Source organism: Pocillopora verrucosa, chromosome 6 (genome assembly GCF_036669915.1).
Source record: "Pocillopora verrucosa isolate sample1 chromosome 6, ASM3666991v2, whole genome shotgun sequence".
NCBI lineage: Eukaryota > Metazoa > Cnidaria > Anthozoa > Scleractinia > Pocilloporidae > Pocillopora > Pocillopora verrucosa.
In genome coordinates this window covers 7,330,597-7,351,653 of record NC_089317.1, presented here as the reverse complement: position 1 = coordinate 7,351,653, position 21,057 = coordinate 7,330,597, and the positions used below count along the sequence as shown (strand labels likewise).

Sequence of the window (21,057 nt, the reverse complement as noted above, 5' to 3'; positions counted from 1 at the left end):
ACAAAAAATAACGGAGTCAAAAATCGCCCCCCGCTCAAAAACTTGCTACGCGGTCCCTGCGTTGTATTTTTCAGGAGGGAAGAAAAGATGATGCTGAGATGTTGGCAGACTCCAACCTGTTGGCAGATCTCAACCCATATGCCCTTTCGCCAGCTGGACGGCCTCTGTGTATATATGGTGATCCGGCTTATTCTTTGCGGGTGAACCTCCAAAGCCCATTCAGAAATGCAGTTTTTACGGCTCAGATGGAGATATATAGCGAAGCCACGAGCTTTGTTAGGTCTTCTGTGGAATGGCTCTTCGGAGACATTGTAAACTATTTCAAGTTTTTAGATTTTCAAAAGAACTTAAAATTTGGTTTTGAGCTCAGTAGGGAAAATGCATATTCTAAAAAGACAAAATTGGCATCTGGCAAGCATTTTCATGATAGGTGTTTTTTGACTTATTTAAATGTTGGAAAATGAATGGAAATAAGATATTGCCATAAGCCATTCAGTAAAAATTATAATAAGCCAGTAGATCATTTCTTATTCCTTTTGGCGGTCTTACCTTACAAGTAGAATTTCGGTCGCCTTTTTCTTAATTTGATTGCGAATTTGACATGGAGAAAGATGTTTTTGCGTAAACTACAATTTGCGGCTAAATATTGGTATATTGCCATTAGGTTGCGAAACGATGTATAATTACGAAGAAGAATGACTTTACCTTATAAAAAATTGATCCCGTACAGGAATTTCCTGGAAATAACCCTCCTTATACTTTTACCACTGATATTCCAGTTGTCGAATTCCCGATCAGGATAATAGTTCTCAAATGTTAATCTAGCACGTTCGACACCTCTTTTTCTTAGAGGTGATTTAGGGTGTCAACAAGTAGTACCTTTCATCCTCCGCACTGAATTCATAATCAGGTAACTTATATGAACAGCACGTAGCTCTTTTAGGGGCAGTACCTTGGGCACGCCCTTTCTTCTCCGAATTTTCTGTTTATTCTGCTGTTATGTAACAGTCTTCGACGACTATTTTCTCTTAAGATATCTTTTCAAGTATGATTATAATTCTGTTAGTGAGTTTATTATCACTTTTATATCACCAATCTTGTTTTAGATATGACCAACCTTGACAGCAAGATTCAGAAATTTAAGGTAGAAAATGATTTTGTAAAGCGTAAACATCCCGAAGGTACCTACTTAGTATGTGAACTCCGTTCTGCATAGCTTAACGTGATTCGCTAATTAAGTGTAAAAGGATGACGAAGGTTAGAGATTGATAGCTCAGTAAGCGTCACCTTTATAAGCGGTGACCCACACTTCTCTTGAGAGAATTTACCCTGGTTCCCGTTATAGTAACTTGTGTAGAAAAAGGAGAGAATAAAGAAATAGTCAACAGAACAAGTGTTAAAAAAAAATCTAACAATATCGTTTGCGCACTTTTAAGGAACAGCCTCACTTGCCTGTATGAAAATAACACTTCTAAGTTCTTTCGGTGTAAACCCTCCCGAACCTTTTTTCTTACTTTGCATAATACTATGTCTTTTTTTAAACTGAATACAAAGAAAGTATAATTGTGAGCACTAAAATAATTTATTCATTTAAGATATATCTTGAATGGTGTAAACCACTGAACAAATTTCTGGCAAAATAGGTGGAAATCATATTTGCAGAACCCAACAGAATTTATTCCTACTGTAAAAAAACAGAAAATGCAAAATGACATTTAAAAAACAAAATCGTTAACTTGAAGCTGCAATAAATTTACAAAGAAGAATAAACTAATGCAATGTCATCTCTGTCGGGGAACTAGTTTGTAATTACTTTTTCGCAAGTCTTTCTAACAACACCATCATAGCCTCCTGGGTTTTAAACATCTGTGCTTGCTTCTCTTTTTCGTTGTCAACTTCTCTTGCTTACAAAGCGAGCTCCTCTTCACGGATCTTAAGCTCATTTTCTGACTTTTCCCGTGGAAATTCGGTAACATCAGCTCCGCTTCTTCGCTGCCTTTTCACTTTTCTTTCACAGTCTTTATTAGCCTTTATTTTAGTTTCATTAAGTCTTTCCAAGGCTTGGGAACACATGTCCTCGGCTTTTTTTGCGATCTGTTTCTACGCTCTTGCTGCTACAAGATTCTCTCGTAGATTCTGTTAGTTTCTCGCTCAGAAATTTCTTCTAACAGTACACCGAGCTCTGTTGGTTTGGGAGTTGCACCACTTACTTTTGCCTTTTCTCTACTTTGCTGTCGAAATCTTCAGAGTAGCAAGTCAAATCTCTCTTTCACCGTCCATTGATTTACTTTGAATTTGGCTACAGTTACACTATTGAGGTTTTCAGAACTTTGCGTCCAAATTCTTCCTCTTTCATTGCTTTCTTTCTTGAACTTGTAAAACTCTTGTACCAAAATTTCTTTGCACAGCAACACGTCCTGCGCTGTTGTCCACTTTATTACACCCATTTTGAAATCACTTATGGTCCCTGTAATCTGATTGGCTCTAATTGGTGCGATTTATTCACAAATTGCACCATTTTTTGCTTTAAATCGCATCTTTTCCCCAGCCAGTGAGGAGGCTACACTAAAAACAAAACAACCAATCAGACTTCAAGGCTTGTTTAAAGTAACCGATCATATTGCAGGAAGATGAAAGACATGGAGTATCATATGGCAAATTTTGAAACTTTTGTTTCCAAAACTCTTATTTTTTCCTCCCAAAAAATGGATGAATTTAATTTTAAACCAGCTCAGTATTGTATTAATAAAATATTTGAATTGACCAAGTCCTGTATTTGGGTGATTTCAAAATGGATGTAATAAAGTGGTAATTGAACCTCGTGTTGTGCAATTTTGGTCTGAAATCATACTTATGATTTCAAATCGAACTCGCGCTGCGCGCTCGTTCAATTTTGGAATCACGCGTATGATTTCAGCCCAAATTGCACTCCACTCAGTTCAATTACCATTATAAAGTGGCCTGTTGTAAAAATCAAAATTAGCAGAAATGAATGAGCCACCACCCACCAGCCTAGTGTCGGAAAAGCAAACTGAAGAACTCAACTGAGTCAAAAAGAATAAAACGAACGAAAATGATAAAAAAAATACTTACGATTGCCGCTTGGCAGTGTTGGCGGCGGAACCTGGTTTTGACATCTTTTTTCTACTGATAAATTTTGACCAAATTTCGTTCAGCTATGATTTATCAACTCGTAAAGAGACGTAATTAATTTAATCGCAAGAAAAAAATTCAAATAACTAGGACTTCAAACAAAATATTATGGCAAATCTGACGTATTCACCACTACGGGAACGAAGCGATTTTGCCGTGGCAGATGGCAAGAGTACGGCGTGAATTCCCGCCTTAGACATGCGCAGTCCGATGGGTTTTAAGTGTACACTTCCGGTCGCCGTGGTGGAGCCTGCATCTTGAAGTCCCTAAAGTCAGCCGAGAAGCTTCTGCACGCACACGAAGTGGTAACAACAACTAGCTTTGTCATGTATTACGGCTACGGTGTTGGCAAAGGTAAGTCTATAGTTAGAGGGGCGCCTCAGATGAACTCTGGTTACGAGGGGGAATATTAAGTGGAGGGATGCCGGGGTGTAGGAGCTATGGGGAGTCCAGGAGGAGAGGGGGGATTTAAAAAAATTCCATAAAAATAGCAAATTAAATATACTCTTTATTTTGATTTTTAAAAGAAAAATGTGTCGAAAACATGAAAAAGCTGTACTATACTTCCTTATTTTAAAAGTTACGTTTTATTCACTTGATTTGACGATCTTACTACAACGCTTCGGTTAACTCCCACACACAACTCTCGGCTTATTCTAAAGAAACACACACCCAACTTTTCGTTGTAAGCACGTGGAACAGTGCCATATATGGCGCTATAAAACACGTGTTGCATACATGTTTGTTTGGTTATGTATAGATAAACGAAATCACTCATAAATGTCAATCAAATTAAGAATAACTAGCGTATCGTACAGTTTCCAACACAGGTGTGTAATTCACTTACGTACCTAATTTTTTTCTTCGCAAAAATTGGAAAACATGGTATGGAATAAAAAAATAAAAACACTACAGATCTTCAAAAGCTAAAATGCGGTGGCTAGCCCGATAAAAGGAGGGGTTTAGATGTGGTTTTTAATACCCTTTTTCAGATATGATCCAAAAGTCAATACTTGTAGTAGATGCCTCTCGCACAGACTTATTGACTAACTGACTGACTGACTAACAGACCAAATTAACACAAAATTAATACAGGAATGACTGAATGAATGAATGTCTCTTCAATGCCCCCCTTGGTTTGTCACAGAGAATGTGGAAATGAAAGAATAAAAGTATTTTTTCAAGATTCCCAGACTGCAATGTTCCAACCAAGGATCACATATGATGGAATTCCTTTTGTTATCACTAGAAAGCGTGTGTATGATTGTCATCAGGGCACTGACAGGCATGCATCTGATAAGCAGCGAAGAAAAAATGCTAAGGTGACAAACCTTAGCATTACGCTATCGTAATGTTTGAAGATATGTTAATCCATGAGCCTGTAGAGTCCAGTGTTTTGTGACCTTTGCCTCCGTGAGGCGAAAAAGTAAATAGTTAAAAAAGAAAAAAAAATAGGACCAAAGCTGGGAAAATAGTTGTGCAGAATGTGTTTGTTTAGACAAATATAATGAAATAAAAGACACAGAAGACTCACATTTCTGCTTTCCAAGGAGCAATAACCACCATATTTTCTACTAAATGGTGATTGCACGGCAGAATTGCTTTCTTTCGCTGATTTCAAAATTCCTACCTGCTAGAGGTACAAGACTAAATAAACAAAAAAGAAAACGTAAATTTATTCATGAAAATAATTCCAAGGAGTGTGCGACTCGTTTGGAGTGCAGAAAAGTAATATGTGGAACAAACCATAGTAAATATTGGGCAAAGTCGACTAAATATGCAAGATGTACCTCCAGCCAGTAGTAAAAAACGTTTTCACAATCACATATTGGAAGAACCGTAGCCGTAAAAATTAGGCAAACACGACTGATGTTGTGTAGTGCCGCCATGGACGAAGGTAAACGAGAGGTGCGTATTATTTCATCAGTCAGTTATTCTTTTTTTTTAATATCATCCAGAACCGTATCATTTGGCAAGCAGTAGTTCCATTTCTGCTGCTTACATTATTATTGCTTGGGTATAATCAGGAAATTATGTGAACAACTGAGCACCTACCCCTCCAACGACCCAACAACAGTCAACTGATGACAAGTTATGGTCAACGTTCTCTTAGGGGAAGGGGTAGGTAAGTATTTGCTCAGATACTGACATCTAACTACATGTGGTTACCCCTCCAAAACTTTGGATGCAAAAAGCCCACCTCGTTTTTCCGCAAACGTGCCTTCTTTAAAGAAGTTAATAGGGTATGAAATTTACGAATTGCCTTGAAATTTGGTCAGAAGACTCCCAAGATAACAATCTATAAAAAAAACTGTGTGAGGGAATTCCGTTTTTCGAAATTGGTAAAATTTTGATAAGCAAACTAGACAGAAAAATTGCAAAGCAAAAAATAGCAATATCAAAAAAACCCCGCACGATTTTGAAGAGCAACCCCTCAAGATTGGAATTGTGCAGAAATTTAATTGTGCGGTCTGTGCTGATACCCAATTTTCTCAAAGAAACATCGTCTAATTGGAATTTTTGCACTTCAGTCGGTTTACGATTAGATCAAGCTAAAAGCAATGTTTTTTTCCTGATAGCGCATTTCGTAACTTTGCCAGTGATACATAGTTTATGGTGGTTACGCTGTAACTAGGCGTTAACAGTATCCTTTTTCCGCGAAGGACAACCGTGAAAGTCGACCTTATCCTTAAATATGAAGCCGATCGGTGACACTGAGCATGTTCAAAGGTGTTAGGTTGCAAAAAACAACAGGCGCGATCGGTAATAAGCAAAGATGGTGTAGATTATGTTGCATTAAATAATCTCTTTTCGGGCATAATCTTAAAGGGCATGTAAACCCAAAAATACATGTTTTTCTTAATCTATGTAAAAAGTGGCGTAGAAAACAAATTTGAAATTAGTTTTGTCCAATTCGACTTATTTTAGGAGAAAATCGGCATTTTCAACTGAAATTCCATTTCCGGTAAAAACAATAACGAGAAGTCGTGACGTAAGCGGTGGAACCAAAATATTGCGCAACACATATTCCCCAGTAGAACTGGTGTGGAAGTTCGTGTAAGTAGCGGTAGTTCGGAAGATGTTTTTTCAGAAGATAGCGACTCGAGTGCCTTAAGCTTAGTACATGACAGTGCTGGGGATAATCCAGAATCTTCAGGAGAGTCTGGGCCACGTCCTTAACAATATGAGCCGCGTAGGGTTCACCGAAGCGATCCGCACGAAGACAGTACAGAACATGTCGACAGCGATGCGACCGTCTCGGAAACTCAGACTGGTATTTAATTTACTTTGTGATTTATTTGTATTAAACATGAAAATGCAATAAAGCGAGGGTACAATCTAAAGGAATGCAACAGAATTTTTTTTAACTTGAGCTTCTGTAAGTGTTTTATATAAAATTATCAAAGGTGCGAGTGTGGAACTTGTCAACCAATGCCGACAACTCATGAAAGTGTTTGATGTACGGAAATCGGGCAATTGTGGCAAAATGGCCTGAAACCCAGATAAGTTGTATTACTGAGCATCCAGGTTTTCAGTCAGTTTGCCTCGATTTCTGGGTGCTGGAGACGGCCAAGTACGCGTACAGGCAGCAGCAAAGCACAGATAATCACACCGGAAACGACTAAGCTAAATATTTTCTGTTTCATCTGTTTTGTTACATTTTGAGATCGATTTACTTGAGTTGTTTCTGCCATTGATTTAATAATACAGTACTAGAGCTAGTTGTTTTTCGCTTCTTTCCTGGCAGGAAATTTCGCTAAATTGCCTGCAGATAGCTTGTTCGTTGGTGTTGGGGATATCTCGGCAAACACTTTAGGGTCGCTGTGCTATCTTGTGCGGTAAAAAAAAACCTTCATCTCAGAAGCATTTCTATCGATAAACAAGTTGTATCATGTACATTTCCTTGTGTGGCCTTCATAATTATCCAACCCTGTTTGTGTTTGCTTCGATTTGAAATATTGAAAAGATAGTTTTGCAAGCTGAAATCAGGATCTTTTAAGTTGTACTCAAAATGATGAATATTGTCCTACTGACCTTTGAATGTATTTTCACTGCTGTGAAAACCGTGACACAAATTCTTCTGCTGTTTCTCTGCAGGGTTTCTCAAAGGAAGCACCAAGTGGGCCTGGCTTGGATTTTCTTATAGAACATAAGGGTTGATTATAGGATCCTGTATAGAATTCTTTGTATCGAACCGACAAAATTTCAGATCACGTTATTACTCAACGAATTCTCTTTCTTTGATACGTGTTTCGAATTCAGGCAAAGGTTCAGACATGTCAGTGTCTTTTACGGGCTCAGCGCTGGCTCCCGAACAACTGGCTTCCCCATAATATTTCATTAGATGAGAAAAAAGATGTTTTTAGAGAACCAATAAAGCTATTGTTGTTTAATTAACGAAACGTTTTCATGTAAAGCGATTTTGTACTTTCTCTGTTGACCTCTAACTTTTGAAGAGCTCAACTTCTTTCTCAGTTCGGTCGGCCACTTCCGAATCCTCGTCGTCTGCCGACTGTATGGGTCGTTTTTATACTTCCGAATAATTTGCTTCTGGTGAGGCCTGAATCGTCGGTACAGCACCAGGAAGAAAAATGACTGCTACAAACAACAGAACGTTCGAACGGCTCGACGAAATCGGCTATTTTCACTTGAACAAATTTCACAAATTGTCGCTTCAGATTTGCGTCATTTGGAAATATTTGCATTGTATGCCCAGTTTTGTTTGAATCAGTACAAAACTGGACGACACAACGCTTCACCATTACGAAAAAATTGAATATATTGAAGCAAACTGTAAGTAAAAAAATCATGACGAGACCAACAAACAACGGCTGTAGAAAAGACTCCTTCGTGCCTCACGCGATTATAAAACGAGACTTTGGAGGGTCCACCCGTGACGTCACAGGAAAGATGGCGCCATTCAAGATGGCGAATGTTTCGAATTTGGAAGAGCTTTTACAAAGTGAAAATGGACTTTTGAGAATAAACGAATGGTACCTTTGGTGTACTTGATATATTTACTAAACATCTATGTGAAAAGAAAATGAACGTTTTTTGGGTTTACATGCCCTTTAAGGAAATATAACCCGGACATATAAACCCGTTTAAAAAATAAATCAATTGGAGAGCCTTGTCAGCAAGCGGTAATCGTCCAACAATACTTTCCAGCGTTGTAAACAGTGGACGGCTCATTTTATTACCAACGTATTTGCGTATGCACTATTCTATAATAGATCACACATGAGCTACCTACCATAAAGATGCCCGGCTACATTTCCAAAATGGCTACCAAAACAACGAAGGAAAAGTGCCGATACTGCAAGCGTTTTCTACATTGCTCACCTTGTTGTGACACATGTCTACTTAACCGCGCATTGTATGAACGAGCGAATTATTGCTCTTCAAATTCCTTGATTTGTCCGAACTTTTAAATCGATCTACAGGAAATTTCTAACGGCTTTTGAAGCTTTGTTTCCAGACGACGCAGTTGGGAGTGGGAGTTACTACATGTGATATTGCAGTTTTTTTTTTCAGTATTTCTTAGACCATAAGCTTTTAAACTACGAGTGTTTATCGTAATTGATTATAATATCGTAATAGTTTTAGGCGGATACAGGGCCCCTCTGGGCAACAGCCTCGTAGCTGTGGCCATCCTGTTTTAAATAAAGTTCACTCATTCACTCATATATCACGGGCGACGAGCCGAGAAAGAAAAATAGTCCAAAATGTGAGTGGTCAGCGGAGAAACAAGTTTTAACTATTTATATGGAGGCAAATCATTTGCAGTTGCAGAAAAGAATCGTGTTGTAAAACCGAAATGTCACCAAGTTATACTTCGCTAATTAAAAAAGTTAAGGAATTTTCCAAACACTTTGACTGTAAAAATATTTTTTACCGCTATATCAACCAACGGAGGCATTGGGAAAAGAAATCGGTGACACCGGGAGAGGCATCAAGAAGAATGATATTTACGTTTGCTAATTTGTTGTGTGACGATAAAAATGTATCTTGACTTCCAGTTGTTCAAGGCGTTAATGACAGTTGGCTTGCTTTTCACTTGAATTTTGCAATCTAGATTGTTTTTTTCCTGAAAAACAAAAAGCTACGCAACTCTACTCTCGATTTTTATATTTTTGAGTTTTTAATAAGTTTGTATCCACCCATTGTTTATTAAAGCAATAAAGGATATATGTAAAGTTAACACTTTTCAGTGAAAAATAGCTGAACTTCTTATTTAGCGAGGTATCCTGTCAACAGAGAAAGATGTTTTTCGTCTTTTCACGAGCGCGGGACAAAGAAGAAAATCTGAATCCCCACACGGAATCGAATTTCAAACCTGCGGAAGCCGCGCTCCGATGCTCTACCTCTGAGCCATAGAGACTCTATGGTGAACGAAGTCTATTGCGAAGTTCATATGACACGCGTCCTGCACACGGCTGGGATCAGCGATGTCAATAACGTCATGTTTGTAAATAGATTAAGAGAGATGGTAAAGTTTTGAGCTCGGTAAAGAAATAGAGAAAGATTTTCTCTTTGTCCCACGTTTGTGACAAGACGAAAACATCTTTCTCCATTTCTTTACCGAGCTTGAAACTTACCATCTCTCTTATTCTAAGGGCGCGCGTAGATAGTGCCGCGAACGAGTGAGATGAGAAATTCCACATCTGAAAGCAACCATGTATTATTCTGTTTATCGTTTAAACACAACAGCCCTTTACTGACAAGAAAAGCCGACTTAAATAATGAATGAAAATAAAAGGATCAGCAATCTCCGAATAAAAATCGTAAAATGAACGACAAAAAACGATGAAAAATGCTGCGGTAAAACCGTGTATGACGACTACAACTGAACAACAAGAGAATTCTACATACAAGTATGCAAGGTTAGATGGAACAGAAAAGCACTTATTGGGGAACTAATTGTTCTAACTTAGATGGCGAAATATGAAATAGAAACTAAAAAATTGAGCAACACAAACGAACGAAACGTGAGAACAAAACTAAGTAAAATAAAGCCCAACAACAAGAGTAGTAAAAGGAACAGAGGTTGGTTTGCAATAAACTGATTGAAATTATGACGAACTGTGCGAATATTGTGCAAACAAAAACGAATGAAGCGAGCACGTTTTTAAACAAAGGCGCCTGTCCAATTACAATAACAACAGATGAAAACAAAATGAGAAATGCAAGTAAACAAAAGAGCGAATGTCCCTGATTCCTAAACACGGAAAAGCAAATGCAAAAACGAGCTGAAGACAAATTACAATGAAACTATTTAAAACAATGAAATAAAATAATGACTAAGCGAATTTGCGGGGTTTACGCGCTAGAGAACAAGATAAGCGACTAAAAGCGATTCGGTAATTAACAAGGTCAAGCACATGTACTGAATGTAGCAAACAGTATAAACAATCCTCCCCTACCAGGAGCAAGTTCTCTAGCTCTTTAGCCTTCTCTCAAGCGAACAGTTCAGTAGGGCAGCACAAACTCAAAAGCATCGTTTCAAAAAAATTTATTTCAGGATTCTATCAAGATTCACCTAAACAATAAGTAACTTTTTTTCTCTTTAAGCTGCAGACGAGTTGCCGTTAAAGTTGCTTCCAAACAACATCGCGTGATTGCTTTCATATCACCTCTCGCTACAGGTCACGCACCTGAAGATTGAAACAAGACACGCACGGCAGATTTTCCGCACCTCACATTGCAGTCAAAGACTTTCCGTTTTCGCCTGGTGATCTCTTTATTTTGCTCCTTTCCTCTGGCAAAGAAAGATAATGTTTTCCCTTCTATAGTAATAACATAATCCTTCGTGGTTTTTTTTTGTATATTTGGGCGTATCAGCGTCAGATAGCGTTTTTCTGCCAAAACTACGAATGATGCGTTCGTCTTCTTATATTTTCAAAGTTTTTAGTGGCAGGAATCCGCCTCTCCCACGCACTACCCCTTTGAAACTCTAGCCTTCCACGCTCGTAGTTGCGACTTAATCCCAATCGAAACTTTCCTCCTTCTCATGCCTAATTGTTGGAATCTGACCAGTAGAGCTAAACTGTAAACCAAGCCTTTGAGTCTGTTCCTTTGACGTCTCCATCGTCGACCCGTCCAAAGACTGGGCCAGAGGGACTGACATAGATGGACCTGATCAGAATATTGTACGCAATTAACACATAAAGAGAGAGTCGGATAATCTTGCGAGGATTAAACAAAGAAACTCTGCGCCTAATTTTCAATTACGAGATGGTTGTATTCAAATGTATTCAGCTGAAGCTACAAAAGAAAAGCTTAAAATTTACCAGATAAATACTTTATAAAGCTATACTGAAAAATTATTGACCGTATTCCAATGACTTGCAATTTATCTGTGCAAACTCAATAGTAATAAAATCTGATGATAATCTCGAGTCAAACGCTTAGAAAGACTCGCTTCATGTTGTTAGCGGTCGCTCATTATTTATCGCCTATGGGGGGGGGGGGGGAAGCTGGTTACGCCATGATAAAATTTATGATTCCCCCTCATTGACAGTGAATTGGTGGTCAACCTTCTATAGTACTCCCTTACACTCTGTTAGAGACGACTGATCACCCTCCCTTCCTTAAAACCATGTGACCCCCCCTCCATCAAAGAAAAAAAGGAAGTGGTGGTAAATAAAATGTTTGGTCTCTAAAACTCTTTTCATGACTGTGGGAGCAAGATGGGTTGACATTCACTCTGACACCTAAGTTTGTTATCCATTCGCCGAATTTATTTTAAAAATTCTTTCCTACATTCCTACATACCCTAATTTAATACACTATTCTCTTTATTAACCTGTATAACTGGTTTCTTTCGTCTTTAACCACAGGTATTTTAGCATTATCTCGACCAAATCCTTAGCATCCGAGCAAACTCCTTCCATCCTGTTTCCTTAATATCGCATGTCAATGGAGTCGCTTCGGTAACAAAACTGTAATAATGACGTGGTACACTTCCTTTATTGGAATGGAGCAGATATTTGAACAGAAATCTCATCTTTGAAAACGAAGTTTCGAAAAAGTTATACAGCTTACTGGAAACGGCTTCATTGTAATTGCATTATAGGGTGCGTGGATTAAAACGACTTTCAAAAGAAGGAAAAGCCATCAGGGTTCTTAAATCAGTTCAGCGCAATACATATGACATTGGTATATGAGAAATACTACCTTTTGCTCTCAGAATTGTTTCCTCCTTTTATTTCTCTTCCCAGGAGGATATGTTGGTGTCAAACATCAGAAGCCACTTCCAGGAAAGACTGGAAATGGGCTTTGACAACAAAAACAAATTAGAAGGGAGGGGAGGGGAGGGGAGGGGAAAACTACTTTTCTGTTTCTTCCGCCAAGCTCTTATTAAACTTACAGATGGAGTTTTCAAGTTTTCCTCCCCTTACAGCCCGTGTAGTCAGGCAATTAATGGAGGGATCATGGCTCTTGTAGGATAAGGAGTGGATGGGGGGGGGGGGGGGGGTGGGAGGGGAGGGGAGGGGTTGTACGGGAAGTGAGGGAGCATAGCAGCGTTGCTTTAGCAGCAGTCAATTTCCTGTCCCTCCTAATCCCACTATTATGGCTTTGTTGAGGAAACATTAAGATTTTGCGATGTTTCGTTTCCTTTACATGTTTTTGCTGTTAGAAATTAAAAACCCAACTGTTGTATCCTCCTAATGCATATACTATGCCTTGGATTCGTACAGATAAGATTTACACACTGATCGACCATGTGCTTCTTCTTTTATTACCTACTTCATATATGAGTACATGAAGCCTGTCTGCGCTCAGTACGTCATGTAATACATGACATCCCTCCTTTTCTTGAAGAAAGAAAACAATAGTCCTTAAGGCTTAATCAAAACAAAACATGCGAATCTGAAAATTGGACGGAGAGCTGGTAATAACTAATTCGCTTAATTTCAACACGAGATTCACCGGTTCTAAGCAGTCCTTGTATCAAAACAACATTTAACATTTCGAATCAAAGTTCACTGTTTCAAACGAAGTTCAACATTTTAAAACAAAGTCTTTATATCTCCCAGGGAGTCTCCTCTGTCTCTGAGGTCTTCCACCTTTTGGTGTTGCTGGTGGGCTAGGTACTGTTGCTTGATCAACTGCTGCATTCTTACTAGCAGAGGTTGTACCAGATTTGCTTCCTGCACTTGCTTGTGCTAAAGGTGTGAGATGAGTTAGGGGTCTACTGGGAGGTGTTGTAGGCACTACTGGTGTAGATCCACTCATCACTTGATTTGGTACCACGGTAATTTCAGGTGTTGTCGGTACATCGACACTGACAGGTGGTTCTTCCGGATTGTCAGGGCTCACAAACTTCTTGACATGGGATGTATTCCTTGAATACTGCGTTCCACCTGGAGTTTCCACAACAACACTGTTACCGGTCTTGCTAACCACTTGGAATGGTACTGGATTAAATGGCGTGGAAAACTTGTCTCTTTTCTCTTGCCTCACCAGGACTTGATCACCAACTTGAACTTCTGATGGTTTTGCATTCATGGATTTATCAGCTATTACTTTGGTCTTTGCTTTCACTTCGGCATCTCTATCTCGAGTTTCCAGGTCCAAGTGATGGTCGGCATGTAGCTCTGGTAGCTTTCCTCTCATCTTTCTGTTAAACAATAATTCCGCAGGGCTCTTACCGGTTGTCGCGTGATCAATACCTCGGTATTTAGTCACATATCTTCTTAGCTCCTTCCCCCAGTCTAATCCTTCGGCTTGGGCAATGCGGATCCTCTTCATCAGCGATGCATTTTGTCTCTCTACCTCCCCGTTGGCTTGAGGCCATTTTGGTGTGGTCTTGGTGTGAACAATTCCATTCTGCTTACAATATTCCCGGAATTCTTCGGAGCGGAATTGTGGACCATTGTCTGACTTTATGGTCAGAGGAAGGCCATGGCGGCTGAAAATCTCTTCCAGGTTGTCAATTACTTTCTCTGTGACGGTTGACATCATGATGGCGTACTCATAATAACGACTGTAGTAGTCCACAACAACAATGATTGAGTGTCCCGAAGGAAGTGGTCCTAGGAGGTCTATAGCTAGGTCTTGCCAAGGACCTTCTGGTAATGTCGTGGATCTCAATGGCTCAGGTGGGTCTGGGCGAGATACCAGTTGACATCCGTGACAGGACTTGCAGAATTTCTCTGCTGCCTTATCCATACGAGGCCACCACACCTTACTTCTTAAATTTTGCTTTGTTCCCACAATTCCTAGGTGTCCTTCATGGGCTAAACTGATTGCCTGAGCTCTGAGCTTGTTTGGTAACACAATACGGGTACCTCTCAAGACTAGCTGTCCAATCACACACAGTTCTCCTGCGGCTGGTGCATAGTTTTTGCACTTCTCAAATCTGCCAGTTTTGATTGCTTCTCTCAGGACTTTTAATTCTTCATCTGTTGCAGATGCTTCTTCGACTTCTCTCGTGGTTAATGCTTGGGGAGTGGCACTGATAGCTGCGAATCGGATGTACTCTTCTGCCCCATGTGGATGACTCGTCACTTTGTCTTGCTTAAGCAGGCGGGAAAGAGGATCAGCTATATTATTCTGCCCTGGAGTATATACAATTCGGAAGTCGTAGGGTTGTAACCGTATTGTCCACCGTTCGATGCGGGCACAGGGCTTGGAACGTGGCCCGTAGATGACCTCCAACGGTTTGTGGTCAGTTACCAGATCAAATTTCATGCCATAAATGTATGCATGATACCTCTCACATGCCCAAACGAGAGCGAGGGCTTCCTTTTCGGTCTGGGAGTACTTGCGCTCACACTCTGTCAAGCTGCGGCTTGCATAGCAAATTGGCACCCATGCTTCATTTTGGTTCTGTAGTAACACAGCTCCGAGGCCGACTGGACTGGCATCAGCTATTACTTTGGTTGCTGCGCCTTTGTTAAAATATGCAAGTGTTCCTGCGTCAGCCATGCTCTGTTTCAGAATCTTAAAAGCGGTTTTCTGCTCAGGTCCAAAGTGGAATGGAACAGCCTTTCTGGTCAAGCTCCTTAGTGGCTCAGTGATAGTAGCGAAGTGAGGAATAAACCTGCTGCTATAATTGGCCAATCCCAGGAAGCTTCTTACTTCGCTGACGGTGGCAGGTTCCCTTGTTTCTTGCAAGGCTCTGATTCTTTCTTCTGTTGGGCCAATCCCTTTTTCAGAGAGAAGAATTCCCATGAAAATCACTCTGTCCACATTGAATAGGCATTTGTCAGCATTGAGAGTTAAGCCATGCTGCTTGAGGCGTTCCATTGTCTTATATAGGCGTTGGTCATGAGTTGCCTGATCCGGGCCATGTACTATGATGTCGTCAGATATATTATCGACTCCTTCTATTCCAGCTAAAGCTGTGGATATCTCATGTTGGTACTGCTCACTCGCTGAACACACGCCAAATAATAGACGTTTGTACCTGTACAAGCCTTTGTGCGTCACAAAGGTGGTGATCTGTCGTGACTCTGAATTAAGTTCCAATTGGTGGTATCCCCACTTTAAGTCTAACTTGCTAAAGACTTTGGAACCATTCATATTGTGTAGCAGTTCATCTACAGTTGGTATTGGGTATCTGCCACGTACTATGGCCTTGTTCGCTTGTCTCATATCGATGCAGAGTCGTATGTCACCATCTGCCTTTGGTATGATCACTACTGGATTTACCCATGGTGTAGGCCCGTCTACTTCCTCTATAATATCACAATTCAACAACTCTTGAACCTTCTTTTCTACCTTCTCTTGCAGATTGAAAGGAATTCGCCTCAGGGGTTGGGCTACTGGTTTCACTGTTTCGTCTATGTGCAATGTTACTTGCTTGGACTTCAACTTTCCTATCCCACTAAACACTTCAGGGAATTTTTGCTGCAGCGTCTGTTTGCCTTCAGCAATTGTGGCAATGTCAACACCTATTTTCAGCACCCCCAACCTCATTGCGGTGTCTTTGCTTAAGAGTGGTATTCCCTTTCCTTTGATAACCAGGAATTCGGTCTGGACTCTTCCTCTGCCCACTAGTACCTCACATGTGAAGCTACCTTTTACTGGGAGGGGTTTGCTGGATGCATAAGCGTACAATTTTCTGTCAACGGGAGCTGCTTGTGATTTACACTTGATCTTTTTAGCCTTCAGATCTTCCCATGTACATTCATCGATAATGTTATTGGTGGCCCCAGAATCCACCAACATTTCCAATTCCACTCCACCCACAGACAATTTGAGCATATTTGACTGACCTTTATTGGTGACCCTGAATGCATAATCGACTTGCTCCCCATCGGGTTTTTGTTCTTCTTGCACCTGATTGACTCCTGGCTTCTTTGGTTTGGTTTTGCAGACACTAGCAAAGTGACCTTTCTTTTTACATTTTTTACATGTTTGACCTCTGGCAGGGCATTTCGGATCTCCACCAAGGTGACCACTCCACCCACAACGAGGACACTGACTGTCTCTGTTCTTGCTCTCTTTGTTTCTTTGTTGATCTTTTGGTCTCCTAGGTTTTTCATAGACCCTGTGTGCTTCTGTAGTCTGTTCACTCAAGCTAAGCTGAGACATTTGGTGTTCTACACTTTCACACTGTTCTGCAAGCTCTAATGTGCGTGCGAGAGTAAGTTCATCTCTTTCTTCAAGCAATTTACGTTTGACATAATCTGACCTGCATTTGCATAAAATCGCATCTCTTATCTGATTGTCAAAGTCTGCCCCAAAATTACAGTCTTTCCCTTCTTTTCTCAGTCGGGTTACAAACTGCAAAACGGTCTCACCTGGCTGTTGTTGGAGTCGGTGAAATTTTTGACGCGCAAAAGCGGAGTTAACTTTGGGGAGAAAATAGCCATTCAGTGCTGTTACAGCGGCGGCGTAGTCCGTTGCTTCGCCGGTGTTCGCGAGAGTAGAGAAAATTTCTTGCACATCTTGTCCCGCTAAATGGAGTAGCATAGCTCTTCTTCGTTGTCTGGTTGTTGCATTTGTACCTTCAGTGATAATCAGACCTTTGCCATCGGCAAACAATTCAAAAGATGTGAACCATCGCGTCCAGCGTGGTCCTAACGTGGCAGGTTCCGAGTGACAATCGAACTTAGGAATCCCATTGGAAGCGCCATTTTCGCTCAAAGACATCTTGTGTCTCACAGAATTATCCTCGTCGCCAATGTTGTATCCTCCTAATGCATATACTATGCCTTGGATTCGTACAGATAAGATTTACACACTGATCGACCATGTGCTTCTTCTTTTATTACCTAATTCATATATGAGTACATGAAGCCTGTCTGCGCTCAGTACGTCATGTAATACATGACACCAACGAAAAAAAAACTTACTGAGTTGTGCTCCAAATCGTTAACTGTGAATACTACCCGTTGTTTAGATCACTCCACTAACTAACAGTCGTCCACCTGGTCCTCATTGTTCGATAACGATAACCACTGCATAAATCTCCATCCGATAGATGGTGCAGTATTCTTTGTTAACACATCAGCTGGATAGCGATGTATTCATTGGATAGCGTTATCCGCCCTTTGAACAACTGGGTCCTGTTCTATTTTAGAATCTATTAATTTTTTTAAAGTATTTTTATATGACTTCGAGGATGTCGGTTAACGTTTCAAATCCGTTGTCTTTATTTCTGATGAAAGTGAAGACTTTATCAGCTCCATCTTTCAGAGAGTTCCTTTATAAAATTTGTTCGAACGATTTGGTTACAATCTGTTGACCAAGCTCTAACTGCCAGTCTCTTTAGCAAAGAATCTATAATTGGTACAAATCCAGATCTTCCTGTATGGGAAACCGACAATCATCCCTTCATTCCTGGGGCTATGCGTCCTCGCCTGCCGAATCGCACATCTACTAACTCGTAATGAGGCCCCAGACCTGTGTGGAAACAGGCATCCGCTGGCAATACATTACCCTTTAAGAGTTATCCACAGCACACTTTGTTTACCTCGCCCCTGTTGTGTCCCCACCCATCCCCTTTCCCCGCACAACTCCCCTTTAGGAACCTCCCAGTGGTCAAATTTCATTTAATGGCTGTGCAGATCGAAACAGAAATAAAAACAATGCCTATAAAATTTTTTTTGCTTTGGTTTATATTGAAAGAGAGGCGCTCGAGGCTTATAAAGAATGGAAAAAATATTGCTGCTCGTGGATGATACATACTTATGATATTCCTTTCATAACAAAACTCTAAAAACAATGGCGTTTTACACTTCTTTTCGTCTAATGTAAATACCTCAGAAGCATAAGCATCACCTTAAACTAAAAAAACATCACAAAGGTAGCTATTATAACTTGAATGTAATCTAATCAAAGAGCAACTAAAGACAATTAAAAAAGCTCCTTCCTGCATCTGCAAAAGGGAAAATTTAAAAAACGTTACTTAAAAGGAAAAGTACAAAAGGAAAAGTACAGTCAATTCAATCATTCCCCCAGAAGTCAGTTCAACTCACTCACAGTTTTGTTCACATTTGTTACCATTGTTAGACAAATCTTAATTGGTCAGAGTCTTTCTGACTTTGATTGCCTCGGCATAAAAGGATAAGATATGATGAGGAGAGACTTATCACCGCCGCAGTGCAATCGAGTCAATCAATATTTCCTTCCATAACAAAGTTCGAAATAAAAGATTTAATGGAATCATAATGTCATAATTCCACCTTTCAAACAACTTATTATCCACACGCAAATTGCAACTTGTCACTTGAACGAATTTTCCCATGGTTAATATGTAATCTGGATTGCTTCATGTCCTTCAGGAAAAAGAAGAGTCAAAGGTCTCTTTAATTTTCCACTGAGGTGACCGGCTCACCAGGAGGAAACAGGAGATCGTTCGGTCCAATAACGTTGGTCTGTAGAGATTATCAAGCTAATAACTGAGCAGATGGTGCCCTTGGGTAGTGTATACCTGAGGGTTATTTTTAATCCCTTCTATACCCTCTTGGGTAGTGTATACCTGAGGGTTATTTTTAATCTCTTGCATACCCTCTTGGGTGGTGTATACCTGAGGGTTATTCTTAATCTCTCCTATACCCTCTTGGGTAGTGTATACCTGAGGGTTATTTTTAATCTCTTGCATACTCCGTTGGGTAGTGTATACCTTAGGGTTATTCTTAATCTCTCCTATACCCTCTTGGGTAGTGTATACCTGAGGGATATTCTTAATCTCTCCTATACCCTCTTGGGTAGTGTATACCTGAGGGTTATTTTTAATCTCTCCTATACCCTCTTGGGTTGTGTATACCTGAGGGTTATTTTTAACCTTTTTTTATCCCTCCTAACTCGGCAGTCGCGTAAGACGATATTCATACGTGTGAATTTGTTCCCAATGACCTAAAATGCAATAACGATGTTTTAGACCAGCTTCTCCCCTGTTATAGTCGATTTTGACAGGACTGTTGTCTTCGGAAAAGCTACAAATGCCGTTCCAAACTGAAATCTTCGCACATAGAAGGTCATTATAAGAATAATTGCATTGCGCCGAAGCTTGAAGACCGAACGAGGAGACCATCGGTTGGAAGCAATGTGTATTCTCTGGATTATCTAATCAACACAGTTTCTGGACTTTAAAAGTTAAAAAAAAACCATGACCTGTATGAAGAAGGTTTTGTCGGAGTTAACCTTACCTAGGCCTAGGTCTTCGATCATGGAGGTGAAATCAGCTTTACCGGTGCCGCTTTTTAGGCTATTTTTGAGTTTCTTCGTTTTACGTGTTTTAAATTATTCCTGTTATATGTTTCTGTAATATTTGGTCAGGAATATTCGTGGACCTTGTGTTAACGATTTACTGTTGTCTTCTGTAAGACATGTATTGTCTCTACAGAGAAAATAAGCTAAGCGTACCGCCCTTTAAGTTTTTTCGAATTAGACCCGTGAAGTTTGTATGAGACATTTCTCTGGACTCTTGTTTCTGGAAAATGAGTGAACAAAGTAAAGTTGCATCTTGAAAATGATTAGAATTGTAATCATCGGAAGTTGCGGTTTTTTCCATTTCATGCGAGGGGAGCATAATTACATTTTTTGAAGCGATTATCGGATGTCCTGGAATGTTTAGCGAACACCTCATGCCACCAAGAGGCGTCGAACCTTGGCTTTTTTTTTTTTTTTTTTTTTTTTTTTTCGACGCAAAGCTCGTCATGAAGGAAAATAAATCTCAAGGCTCAAAGCCAATATAACGTTCGAGCACGTGAAAGCCTTCCTGAAAAAAGCTAAATTTTTGGAAATTGATTGTGATGAAATCCCTGTTCCGTTTGCTGTACTGCAGGGATACTGAGTAGTTCAAAATCTCCACTTGGTGATGATTTTCGAGCGAGTTGTACAAATTGCTATTGTGGCGACTGGGTTTTACATGTAGTACTGCCGCTGACAAGTTGCGATTTCTGCCCTCTCAGTGTTTACAAGCGTTCAATCGAGGTTTTCTCCTTCTTTTTGGTTGTTTTCACCTAGAATGCGCGGAAATCTGCTGATATATCGAAAAATGTCCTTTTCTCGTCTTCTATGGGGCGACCGATGGAAACTTCATGGAGAATTCGTGTAGATCAGCCGACTTCAACATGTTTTAAATGACATACAAGTATAACAGTGTATCTTCAGAGGACTTCAGATCGCTCAAATTCCCATAAAAGAAGGTGCAGCATTCGGAATCTGGATGATATGCACACGATTTGAGGTATATGTTTGTTGTTATGTCGAGTAGTCCTCCATGAAGGCTGATCAATTTTTTTTTAAAGATGACTACTAGAGGTGAGATTTCTCTACGGGATATTGCTCATAAGATAACATTCTTTCAAAGCCTTGAATGTTTCATTTTTCTGAAACATTTATTGTTGAGAATATTAGATGTAAACATCGCCAAATTATGCAATATCTGATTTTGAGCTTCCTTCGCGAATTTCCCCCATAAAAAGTAGAGGCAGGCCCGCA

The 21,057-nt window shown here is 40.0% G+C and overlaps 1 protein-coding gene and 1 pseudogene across 1 annotated transcript; both read right to left on the bottom strand.

The window, feature by feature from the left end:
* Positions 1 to 1,809: 1,809 nt before the first annotated feature.
* On the bottom strand, positions 1,810 to 2,447 carry LOC131788607 (uncharacterized; annotated as a pseudogene).
* A 13,934-nt stretch (positions 2,448 to 16,381) lies between these two features.
* Positions 16,382 to 17,259, bottom strand: LOC131781807 (uncharacterized). The gene is made up of 2 exons (XM_066168868.1): positions 16,444 to 17,259; positions 16,382 to 16,393 (listed from the first exon to the last, which is right to left on the bottom strand). The coding sequence occupies exons 1-2, from the start codon at positions 17,257 to 17,259 to the stop codon at positions 16,382 to 16,384; spliced, it is 828 nt and encodes a 275-aa protein (XP_066024965.1).
* Between the last annotated feature and the right edge of the window lie 3,798 nt (positions 17,260 to 21,057).

Bases quoted from the DNA above. Each gene is read 5' to 3' on its own strand.
- LOC131781807 (XM_066168868.1), bottom strand. From the start codon at position 17,259: ATGTCTTTGAGCGAAAATGGCGCTTCCAATGGGATTCCTAAGTTCGAT.